At 47.9% G+C, this 22,798-nt stretch overlaps 2 protein-coding genes across 2 annotated transcripts; one reads left to right on the forward strand and one right to left on the reverse strand.

Moving 5' to 3' along the window:
- Positions 1–320: 320 nt before the first annotated feature.
- On the reverse strand, positions 321–10,407 carry MRPL46 (mitochondrial ribosomal protein L46). Its single transcript, XM_056866099.1, has 4 exons — positions 10,033–10,407; positions 5,730–5,916; positions 3,905–4,078; positions 321–571 (listed from the first exon to the last, which is right to left on the reverse strand). Exons 1-4 carry the CDS (start codon positions 10,405–10,407, stop codon positions 321–323), a joined length of 987 nt encoding a protein of 328 aa, XP_056722077.1.
- Positions 10,408–10,718: 311 nt separating this feature from the next.
- MRPS11 (mitochondrial ribosomal protein S11) lies at positions 10,719–21,392 on the forward strand. The gene is made up of 6 exons (XM_056866132.1): positions 10,719–10,771; positions 14,294–14,413; positions 15,800–15,898; positions 17,055–17,184; positions 20,127–20,192; positions 21,285–21,392. The coding sequence occupies exons 1-6, from the start codon at positions 10,719–10,721 to the stop codon at positions 21,390–21,392; spliced, it is 576 nt and encodes a 191-aa protein (XP_056722110.1).
- The last annotated feature ends 1,406 nt before the right edge of the window (positions 21,393–22,798 follow it).

A 22,798-nucleotide genomic window follows, 5' to 3' on the forward strand; every position in this document is an offset into this window, starting at 1 on the left:
CCAAGACCACGGTCACACAGCCCGGATAACCTACAAGAACCAATGAACTCTGACCGTGAAAACCTTCGACAATATTAAAAGCTCATGTTCTGACCAGAAGAAGGTAGTCCATGTCGGGAGGACAGAATTGAGTGTAACGCGCACACACACACGACCAGCAAGTCACTTCTCAAGTTCTTTTATTGAGTGTGGATCAAAATGCAGAGAGATCTTTGGGCCGGAAGAACAGGGCGATGAAGAAACGCTTGGCAGCATCTTCTCCCGAGCGCCGCCATTTCCCCCACATCATCCACTTCAGGTCCGGGCTCAGCTGTGGCTGTTCACACGTCCACAAAAAACCGAGCAACCTGGGCGTGGTATTCAGGTTTCAAGTAGTCCGCCAGCTCCTCTTTACTGACCCAAACATGATCCAGTTTCCCCTTGGGCACAGGTGGCTGGCCTTGCTGGAGGAGGGCTTTGAAGAAAAACACCTTGGCCCCCACGCTGGCCTCCGTCTGGACCACTCGGGGAAACTTGTACTTGTAAAAACCGCACGGCGCGTTCCCCAGGAACTTGGTCTCCCAGTGGCTTCCTTGGAAGTCCAGGAATCCAGGCAGGGAGGGAAAAGAAGGAAACATCCAAGTAAGAGCAGGTCATACAGAGAGATTTAAAAATCTAGGGGATCAAAGATGCCCCCTCCCATTGAAAGGTTTTTTTGGGACTGGAATGCATCAGTTTAAGTATGGTACTGATTCCCTGCTTGTCCACATGAGTGGCAGACTCTAATCTGGAGAACCAGGTTTGATTCCCCATTCCTCTACATGAAGCCTGCTGGGTGACCTTGGGCTAGTCACAGTTCTCTCCGAACTCTCTCAGCCCCACCTCACAAGGTGTCTGTTGTGGGGAGGGGGAAGGCGATTGTAAGTTGGTTTGAGTCTCCTTAAAAAGATAGAGAAAACCGATGTATAAAAACCAATTCTTCTACAAACATGCCAATAAAGGGCTACTTGGGACAGTCTGGATAAATCTTATCCGCTGTGTGGGTGTGAATTGTGCCTGCTCACCCCAAACACTGAGTTTATGTCCTGCCTCCTGAATGTATATTCAATGAGCATCACGGTTGAATAGCGCCTACATGTGAAACTAGGGCCCGTAACCTCAAATTATTATCCAACATAAAATCAGGGAACCTCCCACTCTTCTGGCATATCGCAAACAATGCTGAACTGATTTTTTTATGGAGGGCATCTTAACAAATGTAATAGGGCTTTACGATCATGGAATGGTTCCGGAAGAATGCTTTAATAAAGGAAAAGAGACTGTGGATCACATTACTGTGTATAATACATACTATCTGTTGATGCATCTATTGTGTAACGATGTAATTTCCGCACCGCATAACATGCCATGTTATGCTTTGTTTCAGCTTTGTTCTGGATTTGTACTCGGTTTTAATTTCCACAACCCCAATCCTATTATATTGCACACCTGATGTCCTATCCTATTGGCTGCGTTGACGTATAACTGAGTAATCTGCCTTGAGTCTCAGTAAGAAAAGCAGACGATTTGGGTGGCAGCAATCATAAAACAAACAAATCTGAAACAAAGCACAATTCTTTACGTGACACGCTGAGCGGTTCAGAAATTGCACGGTAGGAACATACTTACATCAACAGAGTACTTATTATACACAAACTAGTCCACAACTCCTGTCCCTTCACAAAGCATTGCTCTGAACCGGTTCATTGCGGTATAGCCCAATTACTTGTGTAATTATGCCCTCCTGACCAATTCAGTTTTGCATAGTATGCAGAAAGCCAGGAGATTGGGAGCCTTCCTGACCTCCCCAGGCAGGCTGTTCCATAAGATGGGGGCCACAACAGAGAACGCACGTAGAAGAGTTAGTTTTTATACCCTGATTTTCTCTAGCTTTTAAGGATCCTCAAAGTGGCTTACAATCGCCTTCCCTTCCTCTCTCCCCAACAGACACATTGTGAGGTAGGTGGGGTTGAGAGAGTTCTCAGAGAACTGTGACTAAGCCAAGGTCAACCAGCTGGCTTCATGTGTAGGAGTGGGGAAACCAACCTGATTCTCCAGATTCGAGTCCACCACTCATGTAGAGGATTGGAGAATCAAACCCGGTTCTCCAGATTAGAGTCTGCCGCTCTTAGCTGTTACACCATGCTGGCTCTCATAGGCATTTGCTGAACTTGCCTGTTTTTGGGGTGGCACCTACAAATGCTCAATGAGCGAAGCTGTCATGCTGAAGGATAAGGGGAGCGGCAGTCGCACAGATGTGAAGGACCAAAGCCATGAAGGGTCTTCTCTGCGACAGCCAATACCCTGAATTGAGCCCAGTGACTGAAGGGCAGCCAACCGAGAGACTTCAGAATGGAGTGATATGCATGCTCCAACTAGCTCCCGATAATAACAGAGCCGCGACACTCTGCGCCAACTGGCGTCTCCAAGTTTACTCCAATGGAAGACCTATGTAGACTGCATTACAGTAGTCTAGTCTTGATGATACCGTGTCAAGATAGGGAGCCATCGCACAGGCTAGATTGAGTTGGAGGAAAGCAGTTTTTGCAGAGGGATCAACTCTCTTTGGCCTAAATTTATACACTGTATTGGTTTTAACTGTATAATGATGTGGTACGCCGCTCTAAGCCCCACTTGTCGGGATAGGTAAAAAAGGGTAAAGTGAGTCCCTTGTGACTGAAGAAAGAGCAATGAAATGGGACTTTACCAGAAGCCCTTCTCGCTTATCTAATCTATTTATGGAAGACTGTGCGCTTGTGTTATTTAAGAAACATTTTCATTGTGCTGGGTTTTTGGCATGCTGATATGGTAGGCCTTTCATTCGATTGCTGCCATTTATTCTTGGTCAGATATAATTGTTGGACCTTTATATAGAATTGTGAGTTTCCACTATTCTGTTTTGTCTAATTCGTGTATGTATATTTGTATGTCTGATTTCATTATTATTGTTGAATGAATAGGTAAAAACATTTCATAGGGAGGGGCTGTGGCTCAGGGGTAGAGCATCTGCTCGGCATGCAGAAGGTCCCAGGTTCAATCCTAGGCATTTCCAGTTAAAGGGACTAGGCAAGTAGGTGATGTGAAAGACCCCTGCCTGAGACCCTGAAGAGCCGCTGCCGGTCTTAGTAGACAATACTGACTTTGATGGAGCAAGGGTTTGATTCAGTATAAGGCAGCTTTATGTGTTCATGGTTCCCAAGACCTTCTATAAAAGGTAAAGGTCCCCTGTGCAAGCACTGAGTCATCACTAACCCATGGTGTGACATCACAGCCCGACGTTTACTAGGCAGACTCTGTTTACGGGGTGGTTTGCCACTGCCTTCTATTAGTCGTCTACATTTTACGCCCAGAAAGCTGGGTACTCTTTTTACCGTCCTCGGAAGGATGGAAGGCTGAGTCAACCTTGAGCAGGCTACCCGAAACCGACTTCTGTCGGGATCGAACTCAGGTCGTGAGCAGAGCTTGGACTGCAGCTTACCACTCTGCGCCACGGGGCTCCCTTGCCAGGATAGAGCAGCCTAAAAATCTAGTAAATTATTATTATAAATGCTTCATCCAATATGTCCCCGAGGCTCTTAACCGCGTCGGCAAGGGTTATCTGAACCCCATCCAAATGTCTTTCCCAACTAGCATCACTTTCTTCTTGTTGGGGGTCAGTTTCGATCGGTCGGCTTTCAGCCATTTGCGCAGATACTGTGAACTACTTCCAGCCGAGACCCTGGAGAGCCCCTGCCAGTCAGAGCAGGCAAGACTGACCTTGATGGACCAAGGGTCTGACTCAGCGTAAGGCAGCTTCATTTGTGAAGGACTTGAGCCATGCCAGTGGGGCACAGAAAGGGACCACTGCAATCACGCAGGAGAGGCGTACGTACACACAAACACTGACCTGTCAAAGCAACCAGGGCTCGTTGCGCTGTGGCTCGCAGGGTCTCCCCGTCCTGCCACTCCGCTTGGGGCAACAGCCAGATCTCTTTGTTGCCAACTTTCTGCTTCACCAATAGCAGCAGATTCCGGTCTAGTTTCCTATTCAAAGATGTCGGGTCACCGTCCCTATCGGCGTCTGCCAGGGAAAGCGAAGTCAGAGGCACAGGCATTCAAAGCCAGGTATGAGTAGGGCCAAGTCCTAGAATACTCTGAAGCAAGGCCAGATTAACATGATTAAAATGCCTATTATATCAGATGCTGTGGAACACAGGCAGGATAATGCTGCTGCAGTCATCTTGTTTGTAAGCTTCCTACAGGCACCTGGTTGGCCACTGTGTGAACAGACTGCTGGAATTGATGGGCCTTGGTCTGATCCAGCAGGGCTTTTCTTATGTTCTTATGTCCTCAGTCTTTAAGAGGGGAGTGGACATGTTCATGGAGGATAGGGCTATCCATGGCTAATAGTCAAAATGAATACTAGTCATAATGCATACTTATTCTCTCCAGGATCAGAGGAGCAGGCCTATTATATGAGGTGCTGTGGAACACAGGCAGGATAATGCTGCTGCAGTCATCTTGTTTGTAAGCTTCCTACAGGCACCTGGTTGGCCACTGTGTGAACAGACTGCTGGAATTGATGGGCCTTGGTCTGACCCAGCAGGGCTTTTCTTATGTTCTTATGAGGACAGGATTTGAGGAGTGGCGGGACCTCAGTGAAGTATAATGACATAGAGCCCACCTTCCAAAGCAACCATATTATCTCCAGTATCAGAGAAGCATGCCCATTAGAATCATAGAGTTGGAAGGGGCCATACAGGCCATCTAGTCCAACTCCCTGCTTAACGCAGGATCAGCCTAGAGCATCCCAGACAAGTGCTTGTCCATTAGATTAGGTGCCGTGAAACACAGGCAGGAGAATGCTGCTGCAATCGTCTTGCTTGTGGGCTTCCTAGAGGCACCTGGTTGGCCACGGTGTGAACAGGCTGCTGGACTTGATGGGCCTTGGTCTGATGCAGCAGGGCTTTTCTTATGCCTTTATGCGAACTTTTTTTGCATCACTGAGCTCAGTAAAACACCGAGGGTTTCTGTATTCACAAGGCACATTCACAACACCGCTGCCTGAAGTATTAGGGGGAAAACAGAACCTTCATTTTCACCACTATACCCACTCTTCGTAGTGATGATCGCTAGTTTGCACAACCTTTTTTTTTAATGGAGAAACTGGTGGCTGCTAGGTATACTGTGAGGGTTGAATGGAGCCTCCTTGTGTAGAAACACTATATCTGTGAATACCAGACCACAGGGATGACCATCTCATTTATGGGCTATCTGAAATCCATTTATTTGTTTTTATCTACTTTATTTCTACCCTGCCTTTCTCCCTAATGGGAACCCAAAGTGGCTTACGAAATCCTTCTCTCCTCCTCATAACAACCCTGTGAGGTAGGTGAGACCGACAGTGACCGGCCCATGGTCACCCAGCAAGCTTTCATTAAGGAGCAGGGATTCGAACCTGGATCCTGCAGATCCTAGTCTGACACTCTAACTCCTTTTGCTGGCCGAGATGATATGAGCTGTTTCAGCAAAGCCATTCTTTGCTTTCCGCGCATACATTTCCTTATGGTCATAGGGAAAAGATGGCAACAGCAGAGATCAGATACCAGTCGTTCCCTTCAGAGCACGCTGTGTTCCACTTCTGCTGTCCTAGAATTAACCAGAGTCTGGCTCGAAGCCAAACACGCCTGTAAACATCCCACCAACATGAAGGGAAAACCAGCAACCCACACCTGTGATCCGTGGGGCAGGGCTGAACTTGCGCAACTTCTGCTCCCACGCGTCTTCCAAATCCTGGGCCAGCATGATCTCTTTCCCGCCGTCGTCATCCTCGTACTTCTCTTTCCTTCGCTGCAGGCGCTCCTCTTCCTCCAGGCAGCGGATCTCATGGTCCGAATACAAGCTCTTCTCCATGTCCATCTAGAAAGCAAAGGAGAAAGCCATGAGGCTGGGGGGGGGGGGGGGGCAGAGCGGCAGAGTTCTATGAGTCACCTTCCTGTACGGCACAGGAAATCGACACAGGATATCGTGATTCTGCAACCAGAGTGGGTTAAAACCTGGGAACCGTCTCTGGAGGAGATGGTCAATTCAACAGCAGTCATGCACATTTTCATTTTTGCACACCAGTTACCATATTTGGAATGCCAAGGTCTGAGGCGCTTCTCTCAACAACAAAAATCAATTATTAACATGCACACACACCCCTTGACAAAACGTAGGATGCGCTACTGTTGACCTCCAAATCTTAATTTCCGCTCTGATATTTCTTTTTATGAAGCCTGTGGTACAGAGTGGTAAGATGCAGCCCTGCAGTCAAAAGCTCTGCTCACGACCTGAGTTCGATCCTGACGGAAGTCGGTTTCAGGTAGCCGGCTCAAGGTTGACTCAGCCTTCCATCCTTCCAAGGTGGGTAAAATGAGTACCCACCTTGCTGGGCGTAAAGGGAAAATGACTGGGGAAAGCAACGGCAAACCACCCCGTAAACAAAGTCTGCCTAGTAAACGTCGGGATGTGACGTCACCCCTTGGGTCAGGAATGACCTTTAGGTCATTAGGACTACTTTACCTTTAATATTTCTTTTACTCCTTATTTATTCCCTGATTTTCTCCCCAATGGGGACCGAAAAGCACCTTACACCACACTACTCCCTCCATTGTATCCTCACAACAACTCTGCGAGGTAGGTCAGGCAAGAGTACGTGATTGGTGCAAGGTCACCTGGTGTGCTTCCATGGCAGAGTGGGGGTTCGAACCTGGATGTCCCAGATCCTTATCTGACACTCTAACCCAGGGGTGTCAAACATAAGGCCTGCAGGCCGGATCTGGCCCCTGGAAAACTTACCCGGCCCACAAGCCAGCCATCCCCCTCGCTCTCAACCCCACTCTCATATCTAGCCCTCGTAACAATTGAGTTCAACACCCCTGCTCTAACCACCAAATTACACTGGTTCCCCTTATGCTTCTGAACCAGATTCTCTCTTCTGAAAACTTCATATGAATTGTTTACTATTCTATGGAAAAAACATTAAGCTACATATAATCTTCAACCCAAATTTATCCATGCACATAACACGCATTGGAACTGGGGACTTGGCTGGTTTTTGTTTTTTTGTAGAAACTGTTGTGCATTTTTTATCTGCTTTTAAATTAAGTACTATTAAGCAAACACTTTTGCAAAGCTGTTCTCATCTGGTTTGCCAGCCTTCCAGTGTTTTGCATGTATTTATACTGCACTAACTATCAAATACGACAGACATTTCTCAGCACATGGGGGACCAGGTGTTTCCAATTTGGAGGGATGGACTTTTCTCATCTGTGAAAAGAGATCTTTAAACAGCTTCTAAGACAGACTAGCTGAGAGGTGTGGGGAGGTAAATTTTCCAGTGCTTTATTTTTCGTTTTCATAATTGGGGGAGTGGGATGGTAGAAAATACAGCCATTTTAAAACAAAGCTTCATCGTTCATTGTAAGCTCTCCCATTTCCCTTTGCATTTTCTATTCAAAATTTCAGCCTATTAGAGTGGATTTTTTCTCGTCCTTCATTTGCACACTGCTTGCCACCGTATTAGGAAATGAATTATTAGACCTTCCCACCACCCCATACCTCTTTAGAGATCAGCCAACATGCTGCATAACCATTGGGAATTTCAGTGCTGAAAGCGGAAACTCCCACCTGCAGTGGTAGCACCCCTAATCTCCCATTTTCTGGGCTGATCCTCCTCCACAGTTCTAAACAGCAAACTCTTGATGTCTACCTGCAGAACACTCCATTTGCTTACTCTGCAGCAGACCAACTAACGTATATTAGCAAACGTACTTGCTTTATTTATAAAGGCTCTGGTTGCATTTATTATACAATGTTCGTTGATGTCTGTATTGATCTTACTTGATTCAATTTATACCCCGCCCTCCCCCGGCAAAAGCCATGCTCAGGGTGGCAGTCAATTACAGTTAATCATATACAAAAATTCATCCCAACGATTTAGTTATTTAATTATTGGTCTTGTATTCTGCTTTATTTCCCAGCCAAGGCTGGGCTCAGAGCGGCTAACAGTCATAAAACATAATACACATGAATTTAAAACATAATACATATAGATCAGTGGTTCCCAACCTGGGGAGCACGTACCGTCAGGGGTTCAAACCAAGACATAGCGGTATGCAGGAAAAAGTGAATAATGGTGGGGAAAGGCATTTGAAATAATAACAACTACATTAATTACAAACATTTTTGGTAATAGGAAGGGTATAATTTATGGAAATGGGCTGCCAGGAGGTACACAAGTGAAAAAGATTGGAAACCACTGATGTAGATTAAAAGTTAGGTCCAATAACAGTAATGACTACAGGAGAATTATTTAACTTCAAGAATGACAATGAGGAAATTGAAATTGTTCAAGACTTCCTATTCCTTGGCTCCATCATCAACCAAAAGGGAGACTGCAGCCAAGAAATCAGGAGATTGAGACTGGGAAGAGCAGCCATGAAGGAGCTAGAAAAGATTCTGTAGGGATGTGTCACTGGCAACCAAGATCAAGTTAATTCATGCCATTGTATTCCCTATTACTGTGTATGGGTGTGAAAATTGTACAGTGAAGAAAGCTGATAGGAAGAAAGCAGATTCCTTTGAAAGGGTAGCGTTGGAGGAGAGTGTTACGGATACCGTGGACTGCCAAAAAACAAATCAAATCAAACCTGAACTGACCCTAGAAGCTAAAGTGACTAAACTGAGGCTGTCGTACTTTGGTCACATTATGAGAAGACAAGAGTCACTGGAAAAGACAATCACAATAGGAAAAGTTGAGGGCAGCAGGAAAAGAGGATGACCCAACAAGAGTTGGATTGACTCAGTAAAGGAGGCCACAGCCTTCAGTTTGCAAGACCTTAACCAGGATGTTAAGGATAGGATGTTTTGGAGGACATTGATTGATAGGGTCACCACGAGTCAGAAGCGACTTGGCGGCACTTAACATACACACACAACACAAATAACAGTAATTAAATCACATGAATACATGAAGCTGCCATCTAATGAACCAGACCCTGGGTCCATCCAAGTCAGTATTGTCTGCTCAGACCGGCAGCAGCTCTTTCACGTCACCCACTTGCCTGTTCCCTTTAACTGGAGATGCCGGGGACTGAACCTGGGACCTTCCGCATGCCGAGCAGATGCCCTGCCACTGAGCCACAGCCCCTTCATCACGGGAATCCAGGGTGACACCCCTAAAAAAATCCTTGTCAAATAAAAAATGTCTTTGCTGGCTTTAATATGCGCAGCTGAGTTTGTAATCTCCTATTATTATTTTTATCTGTAATGGTATGTAAAAATTTGTATAACTTTTTAAATTGTTTTTATATTACAGTAGTTTCCATCATTCATTAAGATGATTATATGATATAAACAATATTTCTCTATTCTATATAACGAATTAATTCATATATTTACGTTGACTTCCCCTCTCTCCTCCTCTATCTTTTGGATAACTTTATTGTCACCTTTACATTTAATTTAATTCAATACAATACTACATATATAAATCGGAACAATTCTTAAAATCTAAATCATTTATCTTAATAGTATTTCTACCTTAATCAATTGAATTAGAACAGAACATAACCTTCAACACTTCCCAATTTAAATTCATTTTGACAATATATTGCCCATGCCTCCCACTCTCCCACAAATTCTGTATTCTCCTTTTGATTTACTAATGCCGTACGTTTAGCCATTTCTGCTAGTTCCATGTAATGGTATGTAAATTTGATTTATATTTTTGTTTCTTTTTATTTCTCCCAATTTCATGTATGTATGCAATTTTATGTATGTTATAGTTTATTAATTTTTTTATAAAGGTTTCTAATTAAAATCAGCATTAAAACCCTGGGGCCACTCAACACGCCCAGCCGATTCCCGCTTGCAAACTGAGCCTCCAAAACCCCACCCCCTTCTCCCTCTCAGCCAATGAAACGCCCCCTCCCCCGTCTCGCCTCCGCCCTCCTCCGGCCCGCGCATGCGCCGTCCCCTTTCCTCCGTCACCTGCTCCACCAGCTCGGCCATGTCCTCCTCGAAAGGGGTCGCCGCCTGCGTCACCCTGGGCGGCCTCTGCAAGCACAGCGCCCCCAGCAGCCTCCACCGCGACCCGGCGGCCGCTGGCGCCGCCGAGCTGGAGAGTCCCCGACGGCAGCCGCGGACGCCGAAAGCTCCGCAGCTCCATCGACGCGCGGCGCCGGACAGAGCCCTGCTGACGGGCGCCGCCATCTTCCCACAATACAGCGCGGGGGGCCGGCTGGTACCTCCCCTTCCCACAATGCACCGCGAAAACCGTTTGATGCGACGGCCGGCTGCCGCCTCCTCTTCCCACAACGCACCGCGGCCCGTACGGCTCTCCCCCCGGAGCAGAGGCGCCGCCATCTTGGTGGGGGGGGGTGGTTAAAAATGCAGCCCCCGCCACTATTTAATTCTTCCATGAGACCCCCCCGCGAGAAGAACCTTTAATTCATACATTTAATTCATCCTACGCGATTAGCAACCATAACCAAGGAGGACTTTCACCATAGAGCCAATAAGGGATAGAGCGGGGAGAGAGAGAGACACTTCCCCCCGGCTAACACGCTTCTCCCCATTTTATACCGGAAGTTCAGCCTCTGTGGCGCTCTATCCTCCCATCTCTGTGGTCTAGAACAGGTTCTCGGAGAGTGGGAGGACGGTGGCGCGCGAGGATCATGATTGCTGCCTTGGCGGCTGCTCGACAGGGGCTTTTGGGGGGCAACTCCAGGTAAGGAGATCTCAGGTGGGTTGGGGGGGGGATGTATTTAGAAAAGAGCAAGAGTCCAGCAGCACCTTAAAGACTTACAAAGACTCTTACTCTCTTCTACTGCTATTGACAGAAGATGGCGCTTTCACACATGCTAAATAATCCACTTTCAATGCGCTTTAATGATCGTTTGCAAGTTTATCTTGCCATTTCAACACAGTAAAATCCAGCTTCAAAGTGCATTGAATGCGGATTGAAAGTGCATCGCGGGCCATTTATGCATGGGGAGGTTTTGCCTTGGATCTGCTGCTCTCTAGGTGCACATTTTGCCCATCCAGAGTCTTAAAACTCAAAAATAAGCCCTCATGTAGAGTTTTGAGAATTTAGATGGGGGAAATGTGCATCTATAGAGTGGCAAATCCAATGCAAAGCCTTCCATGCATAAATGACTGTGGTCTATTTGGATTTATATCCAGTCCTTCCTCCAAGGAACTCAAGGCAATGTGCATCGTTCTCCCTCCAGACAGCTTTGCCCCTTGCAGTGACCATAATGCTTCAAAAAGGGGTCGTGCATCAGTTGCACATCAACTGTTTGAAGAAGAAGGGTTGGGTTGTATACCCTGCTTTTCTCTGCCTTTTAAAGGAGAATCAAACAGGTTTACAATCTCCTTCCCCTCCCCACAACAAACACCCTGTCAGGTAGGTGAGGCTAAGAGAGCTCTACGAGAGCTGTGACTAGCCCGAGGTCACCCAGTTGGCTTCATGTGGAGGAGTGGGGAATCAAACCCAGTTCAGATTAGAGTCCACCATTCATGAGGCGGAGTGAGGAATCAAACCCAATTCTCCAGATTAGAGTCCGCCGCTCTTAACTGCTATGTCATGCTAGCTTTCTTTGGGATGCAGTGGGTCCCAGGTTCAATCCCCAGCGTTTCCACAAGAAGGGTGCTTTCACACACAATCCACTTTCAATGCGGTTTAACGATCATTTGCGTGTGAATTTTGCCAGTTCACACAGCAAAATCCAGCTGCAAAGTGCATTTGAAAATGGATTGAAAGTGCATATTCAGCATGTGCGAAAGCACAGGTAGAGTCAGGTAGTTGATGATGTGGGAGTCCTCTGCCTGAGACCCTGAAGTGTTGTCAGAGTGGACAATACTGATCTTGATGGACCGAGGATCTGACTCGGAAGAAGTATGTCCAGAAAGGATAAACAATAAGGATCTGGGGCATCAAGTACGCAACAAGGTGTCCATGAGGTGCAAATAAAATTTGGGACCTCAAAACTACCCTTCAAAAAAAAGCAGCTTTATTTATGGAGATGCATTTATGGTATACTTGTGCATGATTTGCAGATCTAAGGTATACATTCAGTTAGATTCTTGTGTCTGACACCCTTCAGCAAACAACAGCCTTAAAAAGTATAAACGGAATGGGCTATATATACAGCATAAAAACCAAACACATCATAACATGGATAGTTAAACAACTAGAGAACAGCAAAAAGTGTTTAGACAATGAAAGTCTTTTGCAGTAACTGAATATTAATAGCTTCGAAATTAAAACACTTCACCTAAAGTTATATCTAATTTCATGATACACTTACAGAGATCTTTCAGAGGACTTCACGCATATATTAACAGCCACAGCCCAGCAATCCAGAAATTAGCATACAGTAACTAAAGATAACTCATTAGAATAGTGCCAAGCTTGTGCGCCGTTAGAGATTTGTTTGCCTAAAAATACTTCAACCCTGATCTGGATGGCCCAGGCTAGCCTGATCTCGCCAGATCTCAGAAGCTAAGCAGGGTCAGCCCTGGTTAGTATTTGGATGGGAGACCACCAAGGAATACCAGGGTTGCTGTGCAGAGGAAGGTACTGGCAAGCCACCTCTGTTAGTCTCTTGCCATGAAAACCCCAAAAAGGGGTCGCCATAAGTCGGCTGTGACTTGACGGCACTTAACACACACACAAATACTTCAGAGGGAATAAAGCATTAGCTGTAGCGAGAAACTAGGTGGGGAAAGCTTTGGGAGTTCCTCTGGGAATTGTCATTTGTCATTTAACGCTACCTTCCCGCCCGCCCCCCAAACAAGGAACCTGATCTCTTATCAAGAGCCAGCATGGCGTAGTAGATAGAGTGTCAGAGTAGGACCTTGGGAAGAACTGGGTTTGAATCCCCACCTCCCGTGGGAACTCTCAGGCCGTCACAAACTCTCAGCCTGGCTCATCTCACAGGGTTGTTGTTGTGTGAGAGAATGGAGGAGGGGAGAACGATGTTCTAGGCTGCTTTGAGTCACACACAACTGGGGAGAAAAGTGGGATGTAAATAAATAAATGCAGAGTTATGGCCGGAAAAGCAAGCTGCAAGTCTGTTTCCCTCCCCCATCACCCCGTTCAGTTGCCTCCCCTCCCAAGTTATCTGTACACCTCAGCTGAGCAGACAGCTTTTGTGTCAGACTGTGCCCCACACCTGCTAAACCCCATTCCGCTCCCCACCCCATATCTGTTTCCACTTATAGAAATTAAACAACATAGTTGAGACACCACTGATCCTGCCATATGCCATAAATCCACTACTCCTGAGTATCCGCACCACAGTGTAACCCCTAAACAGAAAAGCAGTCTGTTTGCTAAAGCTCTTATCTAATGACAGGGGAGACTGGAGCTGAAAGGGAATAAAAGAGAGGAATAAAAGGGAATAAAGAAAGGGAATAAAAGACCCTGGTCCCTACGCAGTTGTTTAAACAATGCAAGTTTTGAATGGAGAATGGTACCAGATACCTTGTTACAAAACGGTTTGTTAGGATTGGCGCACAAGACCTCCATGCTTGTCAGGTCTTGCAAATTGAGGGCCGTGGCTTCCCTTATAGAGTCCATTCATCTCTTCTTGGGTATTCCTCTTTTCCTGATGCCTTCAACTTTTCCTAGCATAATTGTCTTGTCCAGTGACTCTTGTCTTCTCATAACGTGACCAAAGTACGACAGCCTCAGTTTAGTCATTTTAGCTTCTAGGGTCAGTTCAGGCTTGATTTGATCTATAACTCACTGGGGTTTTTTTTGGCAGTCCACGGTATCCATAACACTCCTCCAACACCACATTTCAAAGGAATCTACTTCCTTCCTATCATCTTTCTTCATTGTCCAGCTTTCACACCCATACATAGTAATAGGGAATACGATGGCATGAATTAACATGATCTTGGTGGCCAGTGACACATCCTTACACTTCAGAATCTTTTCTAGCTCCTTCATGGCTCCCCTTCCCAGTCTCAATCTCCTTCTAACTTCTTGGCTGCAGTCTCCCTTTTGGTTGATGACAGAGCCAATGAACAGAAAGTTGAACAATTTCAGTTTCCTCATTGTCAACCTTAAAGTTGAGTAATTCTCCTGTAGTAATTATTTTTGCCTTCTTGATGTTCAGCTGTAATCCTGCTTTGGTCCCCTATATAATACTTGATGATATATTTTTCAAAAGCTTGCAATGGTGATTAATACTTACCAAATTAATAAAAATTTAGTTCTGCTTTTCCTTTCTTGCCGCAGCTGCTGCTTTGCCCTGGTTCGGAGCGTACAAACCGGTCTCCAGAGACTTCAGGGTTTAGCTGAGAGTTCAGCCAGCCCAGAAGCTGAAGCACCAGAGACCCAAAACAAGAGAGACTTCAGGTGAGGTCGCTTCAGATAAAGTCGTGGGATGCTGCGCATTTAGTCTGTCCTATGAATATACTGTAATGTACGCCACAGGGAAAGCAAGCTGATAGGAGCAGGTAGAGCATACCTGCATGCAGTTCGGCCGTGGTCCAGGCATATTAAAGGTAAAAAAAACTGTTAAGTCGCAAGGGAGTTATGGCGACCCTGTAGGGTGGTGTAGTGGTTAAGAGCAGCGGTTTGTAATGGGGGACTCTGATCTGGAGAACCGGGTTTGATTCCCTACTCCTCCACAGGAGCGGCGGAGGCTAATCTGGTGAACTGGATTTGTTTCCCCACTCCTACACACAAAGCCAGCTGTGTGACCTTGGGCTAGTCACAGCTCTTAGAGCTCTCTCAGCCCCACCTACCTCCCAGGGTGTCTGTTGTGGCGAGGAGAAGGGAAGGTGATTGTAAGCCGGTTTGATTCTTCCTTGAGTGGTAGACAAAGTCGGTATATAAAAACCAACTCTTCTTTATCTCTCAGGTGGAGCTGAGAGAGTTCGGAGAGAGTGTGATTAGCCCAAGGTCACCTAGCTGGCTTCATGAGTAGGAGTGGGGAAACCAACCCGGTTCACCAGATTAGAGTCCGCCGCTCATGTGTAGGAGTGGGGAATCAAACCCAGTTCTCCAGATGAGAGTCCACCGCTCTTAACCACCACTCTTAATCACTACACCGTGATGGCTCTAATCCTAGTTAAAATGGCTAAATTCAATCTAAAACAAAAATCATTTAACAATTTAAAACAATGGTGCTCAACAATCTGCACACAGGGCCAAGAGCCAGCCCAGGGAAGCAGTCAGGGTCCCCGATAAAGATCAGATGGAAGGGAAGGGAGGCCAGCCAGGATGGAAACCGTCACTGCCCTCAACCGTAGGCCTGGAGGAACTATGTTAAATCCCGCAGGGCCCTGGTCTCATTTGAGAGGGAGTTCCACCAGGCCGGGGCCAGAGTCAAAGAAGCCATGGGAGGGGCCATGGCTCAGTGGCAGAGCATCTGCTTGGCATGCAAAAGGTCCCAGGTTCAATCCCCGGCATCTACAGTTAAAGGGACTAGGCAAGTAGGTGATGTGAAAGACCTCTGCCTGAGACCCTGGAGAGCCACTGCTGGTCTGAGTAGACAATACTGACTTGGATGGACCAGGGGTCTGATTCACTGTAAGGCAGCTTCATGTGTTCAAGCCCTGGCCCTGGTTGAGGACAGCCAGACACTTCTTGGGCCAGGGACAACCATTTGAGGAAGTGATTTTCTTAACTGCAGTTTGATTGGTGGCTGTTCTTTTCCCAAGTACTTTCCGCTGAATCTTTTAGACGGCTGACGTGGAGACATCCCAACTGGTGATTTTTTCCCCCTTCCCGTTTCAGTTTTCGCCCCCCTGTGCCGGGAAAAGAGAGCACTCTTAGTTGGGCTGGAAAGAAATATGAAGAGCTCCCGATTGTTCACATCAACGCTACGTTTAACAAGTAAGAGATGAGTTTGTACTAGCCCTGGGGACCAGGCAGATTGAGGTGCTGAAAGCATGCAAACGGCCAATGGGATTTGTTTCTCGGTTGGGGAGAACCTTGCCCTCTCTTGAACCGTTGCCTTCCAACCCAGTGAAGGGGGGTTGAAAGAACAGCAGTAGTCATGGGGAGGGGGGCTACCAGGATGCCTCCCTGCAGCTAAACAGAACTGGCTTTCCACAATCTGGGAATGGGTAGCTTGCCTGAAGCCGGGATTGACGTTTTGCATTATATGTACAAACAGGCTTCTCTCTTCTTCAGGGGGTGTGCCGTAGTCTCCCACAGGCCATTCCCATCCCTCTTCTGCTCCCAGTTTTGATCCCTGCTGAAAAGGGTATGGTTGATCTCCTAAGGCAGTGGAACAGGCTTCCTCGGGAGGTGGTGGTCTCTCCTCCCCTGGAGGTTTTTAAGCAGAGGCTAGACGGCCATCTGTCAGTGAGGCTGATTTTATGACCTTACACAGCTCATGAAAGGGAGGGCAGGAAGGTTTGCATCCGCGTTTGGTTCTCTCTCCCTTTCTTGCATGTCCAGGGTAGTGCCAATCGCCACTTTAGGGTCAGGAAGAAATTTTCCTCCAGGCCAGATTGGTCAGAGGTACTGTAGGTTTTTTTCTTTTGCCATCTTCTGGGCATGGAGTAGGGGTCACTGGGGGTGCGGGGAGGGGAGGTAGTTGTGCATTTCCTGCATTGTGCAGGGAGTTGGACTAGTTGACCCTGGTGGTCCCTTCCAAATCTATGATTGTATGAACCAAGGGTTTGCCGCTCATCTTTCTAACAGTTACGGCGGTTCCTCAGTGGAACAGGCTTCCTCGGGAGGTGGTAAGCTCTCCTTCCCTGGAGGTTTTTAAGCAGAGGCTAGATGGCCATCTGTCAGCAATGCTGATTCTGTGACCTTGGGCAGATTGTGAGAGGGAGGGTATATTCTGGGCATGGAATAGGGGTCACAGGGGGTGTGGAGGGGTAGTTGTGAATTTCCTACATTGTGCAGGGGGTTGGACTAGATGACCTTGGTGGTCCCTTCTAACCCTATGATTCTAAGAGCTGGAAGGGTTCCAGGAAAGCCTCGCTGCAGGTGGATTTCTGACCCGGTGCTCGCCCCCTCCCTCTTGTACTTGCAGCACCCACATCCGGGTGGTCACGGCCCAGAACGGCGCTGTGGCCAGGGTAACCTGCGGCATGGAAGGATTCAAGAACGCCAAGAAGAGCACCGCCCTTGCCGCACAGACGGTCGGCCTCTCGGCTGCAGCGGTATGCGTGGCCCGCCTCCCTCCGCACTTTGAGAGTAGCCTTGTCCCCAGCAAAAGGGCGAGGGGCGTTTCCAGCACTGGAGAGAGCAGGGGGCTGCTTCCCCAGATCGACGGCTCTCTCTCTCTCTGCCTGAGCCGCCTCGCAGGGTTGTTGCGAGGCTGGAACAGCAGCTACATTAACTTGCTTCCCCAGCAGTGATGCCAGATCCTGTGTCAGTTGCGTAACATCAGAACCATATAAAGAACACTATGCTCAATTTACACTGTCGCAGAAATCATCACAGGAAGCCAAAAAATGTATATAATCTGTATTTCTAACAATATCTTACATATACAACAGAAATCATTAAAAGGTGGTCCTATAATGCGCAAACTTGCTGGAGCAATTTAAAGTCCAAAATCAATCAATCAAGGGTTCCACCCCAATAAGTCTAAGGTCAGACTTGCCGCTTCGCAGGCTATCTCGGTTCTGTAGACTGTCGTCTATAAAAATGTACCGCTTCGTCATGCAGCTTTGTCAGTATAACGCAGAATCTGCCCTGCAAGGGCAGGAATAATTTTAACCTATACTCTGTTTCCCTCTGGGTTCATTCCCTGGAAGATCCGTCTCCATAATACCATCCGCTGTTTGTACAACATGGCCACAATCCATAGCGTCACCATCAAGGATGTCTTCCTCGGAGCAAGAGGCACATTTCTAAATGAAACATTTTCACACGCTCCCTCCGACAGGACCACGGTACCGAGTTCAAGGAGCACCTTCTCCCTTCTGTATCAACTCCACCTTTTAATTATTTCTGTTGTATATGTAATATATTGTTAGAAATAGAGATTATATTACATTTTTGGCTTCCTATGCTGATTTTTGTAACATCAGAATTGTACAACAGGAAACACAGGGCAAGGAGCCGGGACCACGGACAGGAGACCAAAAGACCTGGGAACAGTAGACATGAGTCAAGCGTCGGGAGGTGGGCCTTAATGAGGAACAAGCCGAGGGTCAGAGCTGTGGAGGAACGTTCTCCTCCACTGAGTGAGATGGGGCTGCCTGTCGTGTCTCTGCATGAGTCTGTGGCTTTGCCACTTCCCCCTCCTGTTCAGCCCCTGGCGGGTAATTTTGTCCTGGATTCTGGGCCATTCGATTAGAACGCCGTCACTCCCCAGGTAGAGATGAAGCCGTAGCCTGTCTTCAAAGGAGCCAGAACACGGACTCATGCAAGGACACAGAGAGCAACTCCTCTGGCAGCAGGTAGCTCTTACTTTAAAGCACTCCAAAAGTTAACTTTTTTAGTGTTAGAATGAAGACTGCCTCCAACTTTTGGGGTGGGTAGGTTGGTTAGAAATCAGGAATAAAAACTACGCGGAGGAAGGCAAACCATCTCTGCTCATGTCTTGCCTGGAAAACCCCATGGTTCTTATTATTTGGCTAAAGTTGAAGTACTTAGAGATAGCCGCTAGATGGCAGTTTTAACCCACCAAAGTAGCGAACTCAGAAGTTTCCAGTATGGAATTAAGAGATCTTTAAAAGAGCCAGAAGTACATACAGTGGGCTCTTGCATGCAAGCCCGCAATGACCACTGGCCTTTTGCTTCCTATCCATACCCCAGAAAGCAACCACTTCCCTACTTCCACAGTCCTTCCCCCCTTTGACATAATACATAGGGCAGAGGACAATATGCCACCTGGATCAGTTTAAACCCAACGGCCATTAACGCATGGCTGTTTCCTCGTGGTCACCCTGCCGACTACTTCGGGGCTTTGCCTTGATTATGCTTGCATTTTCCGACCGTCAGAGACCGCCTCGCTCTCCCCATGTGTTTCCACGTGTCTTCCCGCGCGTTTTCTGGATGCTGGCTGAACACGCATCCAGAAAGCGTGGGCGAAACGTGCAGAAGTGCGCGGGGAGAGTGAGGCGGCCTCTGGCGGTTGGAAAATGCAAGCATAATCAAGGCAAAGCCCCGAAGTAGTCGGGGTGACCGCAAGGAAACAGCCATGCATAAATGGCCACCCTGTACCGTGGCAGTTGCACGCCAGCCAGCTACGGGAAGAGATCAGGTGAGGCAAGCAAGCCGCCTTGCGCCAAAGAAACTTGTTCTCCCTTACCGAGGGACACCCAGTGTATGTTCAAGAAACCCAGGGTCCTCCGAAACATCATCGCAACCCCCACCCCCGGTATAACGGCAGAAGAGCTAGATTAGACCCAAGGTCTATCTAATGCAGCCTCCCGTTTCCCACACGCGCTGTGAACATTCTAGCGAGCGAGGATACTAAGCATCGCATCCAGCGCTTGATCACGGGCTCCGGTTCTTCAGCCGTTTCCAGGCCGAATTCAGAGCGCCGCTTTTGACCAGAATCTCAGGATTCCATACAAAGGTTCTCCTGACGGAGGTCAGCCAATGGCCCCTGGCTGGGAGAGCATAAGTAGTTCAATGCAGTGCTGGTAGGCCCCACGAGAGCTTTTTTGGGGGGATGCCCTCTCCAGGTCATACAGTTCCCTCCCCCAAATCACTGTCTGTGCCCCCTCTTTTGCCTTTCCACAGCAGCATACAGCTGTATTTGTTTCAGGAGAGAGACTTTGAAATCAATTTGCTTTGACGGTCTGCACGGATATCTTTCAGGGTTTTTTTTTTTTTTTGCTTTTTTGGTCTACCCTTATCGCCACTGGGTTTGATTGATTATATGTAGCGTGTTTGTTTAACCCACAAGTTCAGGCACTGTTCTTCACTGGGGATTGATGCTTCTGTGCTGCCGTAAATCAAGTTGTGTGCGCTGTTGGAATGGGAAAGCAGGATAACAGGGGAAACGTCCTCGTTCGGGCATATCCAATAGAAACAAAATGGTGTCCAGGAAGGGTGAGCCGCGATGGAGGGGAGACGGCCCTGTTCTGTAGCCAAAGGCACGTGTCATTTTCTCTCTTCCTTCCTGTCCCCCCCCCCCAAACAGAAAGCCCGTGCGAAGGGAGTGTCCCACGTGCGAGTGGTGGTGAAAGGCCTGGGCCCTGGACGACTGGTAAGTGCTTGCCGTTCCTTTCGGTCGCTTCCGCAACACCGTCTGTGTGCTTTGCAGAACAATGGGCCACCCAAAAAGACGGGTTCCTGCCCTGAGGAGCGTGGCAGCTCCAGAGAGCCGCTTTCGATATTCACGTCACAGCTGTGGTTCTTTCTCCCCACCCCTTCTGGTCCCTCATCTCCTATAAGTCAGGGTCTGTTTTCACTTCCTTCTACAGGAGAAAACTTAACAGGTAACTGTTCTCCCCACCATTACCAGGGATAAAAGCAACTAATGTGGCCAGCATAGTGTAGTGGTTAAGAGTGGTGGTTTGGAGCGGTGGGCTCTGATCTGGAGAGCGGGGCTTGATTCCCCTCTCCTCCACATGAGTGGCGGAGGCCAATCTGGTGAACTGGATTTTTTCCCCCACTCCTACACACGAAGCCAGCTGGGTGACCCTGGGCTAGTCACAGCTCTCTTCGAGCTCTCTCAGCCCCACCTACCTCACAGGGCGTCTGTTGTGGGGAGGGGAAGGGAAGGGGATTGTAAGCCGGTTTGAGTCTCCCTTAAGTGGTAGAGAATGTCGGCATATAAAAACCAACTCTTTTTCTTCTTTTTCTGGCAAGATAGGGCAGGGGAAGAAAGAGTTAGTCCCCTCCTTTCCAGATACCCCCCCATTCTTTTAAAACGGGATAAAGGCAGGACAGTGATGAAACTCCACAAGGGAAGGAAGGGGGGGAAATCAAAGTCCTGGGGAAAGAAAACTGTTTCCAGCCACCGCCTGGGAGCTTGTCAATTCAACACCAAGAGAGCTCCGGTGTGAAGACGTTCCGGTTATGGGCTACTGCTGAGAAGACCCCGTCCTCGAATTCCCCCTGCCCCAGTATTTAAAAGTGGGAACACAGAGTGAAACCTGGGATCTTAAAATGGGCAGACTCAATCAGGGTGGGGCCCTCCACAAACCCACTAAGTGTGCTCTCAGTGACACACACACACTCGCCCCAGCAACATGGGAACTGAATCCAAGATTACAGAGACACGTGGCGAGCCTGAAACGCACTCAAGCACAAGAGCGTTCTCTGCAAACCCCTCCCTTTTTCCTTTTTTCCCCAGGCAGCCATCAAAGGACTCACCATGGGGGGCATGGAAGTGATCTCCATCACTGACAACACCCCCATCCCGCACAACGGCTGCCGGCCGCGGAAGGTACGAAGGTTGTGAGGAAGGGGAAGGCCAAGACAGCTCGTTCGACGTTCGCGGGTTCTGGGACGGCTTGTGCGGTCGCCTCATCCTTGATTTTGGGGCGCTGTTAATAGAAGCAAGGAGGTTTTCTTTAAAGATGAAAGGAGGTGCTTTATTGTCATCTGAACAAGAAACGTCTATAAAGTCTGTATTGCTCAACTGTCGTCCGCCTCTCTTTTTCAAACGGGCACGCTGAGCTGAGTTTTGGCTCCACTGTCACTTTCCTCTGCTTAAGAGGGTGTCAGGGTGACCCCCTGCGTGGGGTCACACCCATCTAGAAAATGATCTGCTTCCCGAAACCTCTTGGCAGCTACCCCTCCAGCGTTGTCTGTTGGGGCTGGGAGGCTGGGCGATTGGTCCAAGGCAGCCTTGCGGGGAAGCAAAGAAGTGGGACACTCAGCAAACAGCCAGATAAAATACTTTGCTTTGGCGAGGATGCTAACGGGGGGGGGGGGTAGATTCCCCTTTGGTCCTGCTGCTAGCTCTGGAGCGCACATTGTTGTGACTGCACCCTTCCCGATTTCCTTATAAATCACCCTCTTTTCCATTTCCTCTTTGGTTCCTAATGTTGTAATCAACTTGGCTCTTCTTTAAAAGAAAGGGCGTCATGGCAACCGGGCAGCCGTTTTAACTCTTTCCAGGGCCTCCTTATGCATTTAACGGACCCTTTCATTATTCTTTTTTTAATGGTCGTATTTTGCTTCGAAGTGCTGGAACTCGGTTAGGTGCGAATAGATCGCCGAGCAGAAAATTTTGGCAATGCGTCCCCGAACAAGGGCACCCGCCTGGACAAGGAAGCAGAGGACAAACGATTGCTTTCCAAAACAAACGGAAGAAATGTCATCCCTGAAGGCAGGGGAAGGGAGGAGGGACAGAATGATAATTAATTTTTCCATTTCTGGTGCATTTGGAAATGTGTAGAGCGTGGAAAGAACAGACATTTTCTTCCATGTTGGAAGAAACATATAGTGATTTGTATATACTCACCTGCCCTGACCCAGAGGGCCCAGGCTAGCCTGATGGTGTAGCAGTTAAGAGTGGTGGTTTGGCGCAGTGGACTCTGATCTGGAGAGTCGGGTTTGATTCCCCACTCCTCTACATGAGCGGCGGAGGCTAATCTGGAGAACCGGGTTGGTTTCCTCACTTCTACATATGAAGCCAGCTGGGTGATCTTGGGCTAGTCACAGCTCTGTTAGAGCTCTCTTAGTCTCACTTACCTCACAGGGTGTCTGTTGTGGGGAGGGGAAGGGAAGGTGATTGTAAGCTGGTTTGATTCTTCCTTAAGTGGTAGAGAAAGTCAGCATATAAAAACCAACTCTTCTTCTCAGAAGCTAAGCATGGTCAGTCTTGGCTAGTACTTGGATGGGAGACCACCAAGGAAGCCC

This window comes from Euleptes europaea, chromosome 20 (assembly GCF_029931775.1).
Source record: "Euleptes europaea isolate rEulEur1 chromosome 20, rEulEur1.hap1, whole genome shotgun sequence".
Taxonomy (NCBI): Eukaryota; Metazoa; Chordata; class Lepidosauria; order Squamata; family Sphaerodactylidae; genus Euleptes; species Euleptes europaea.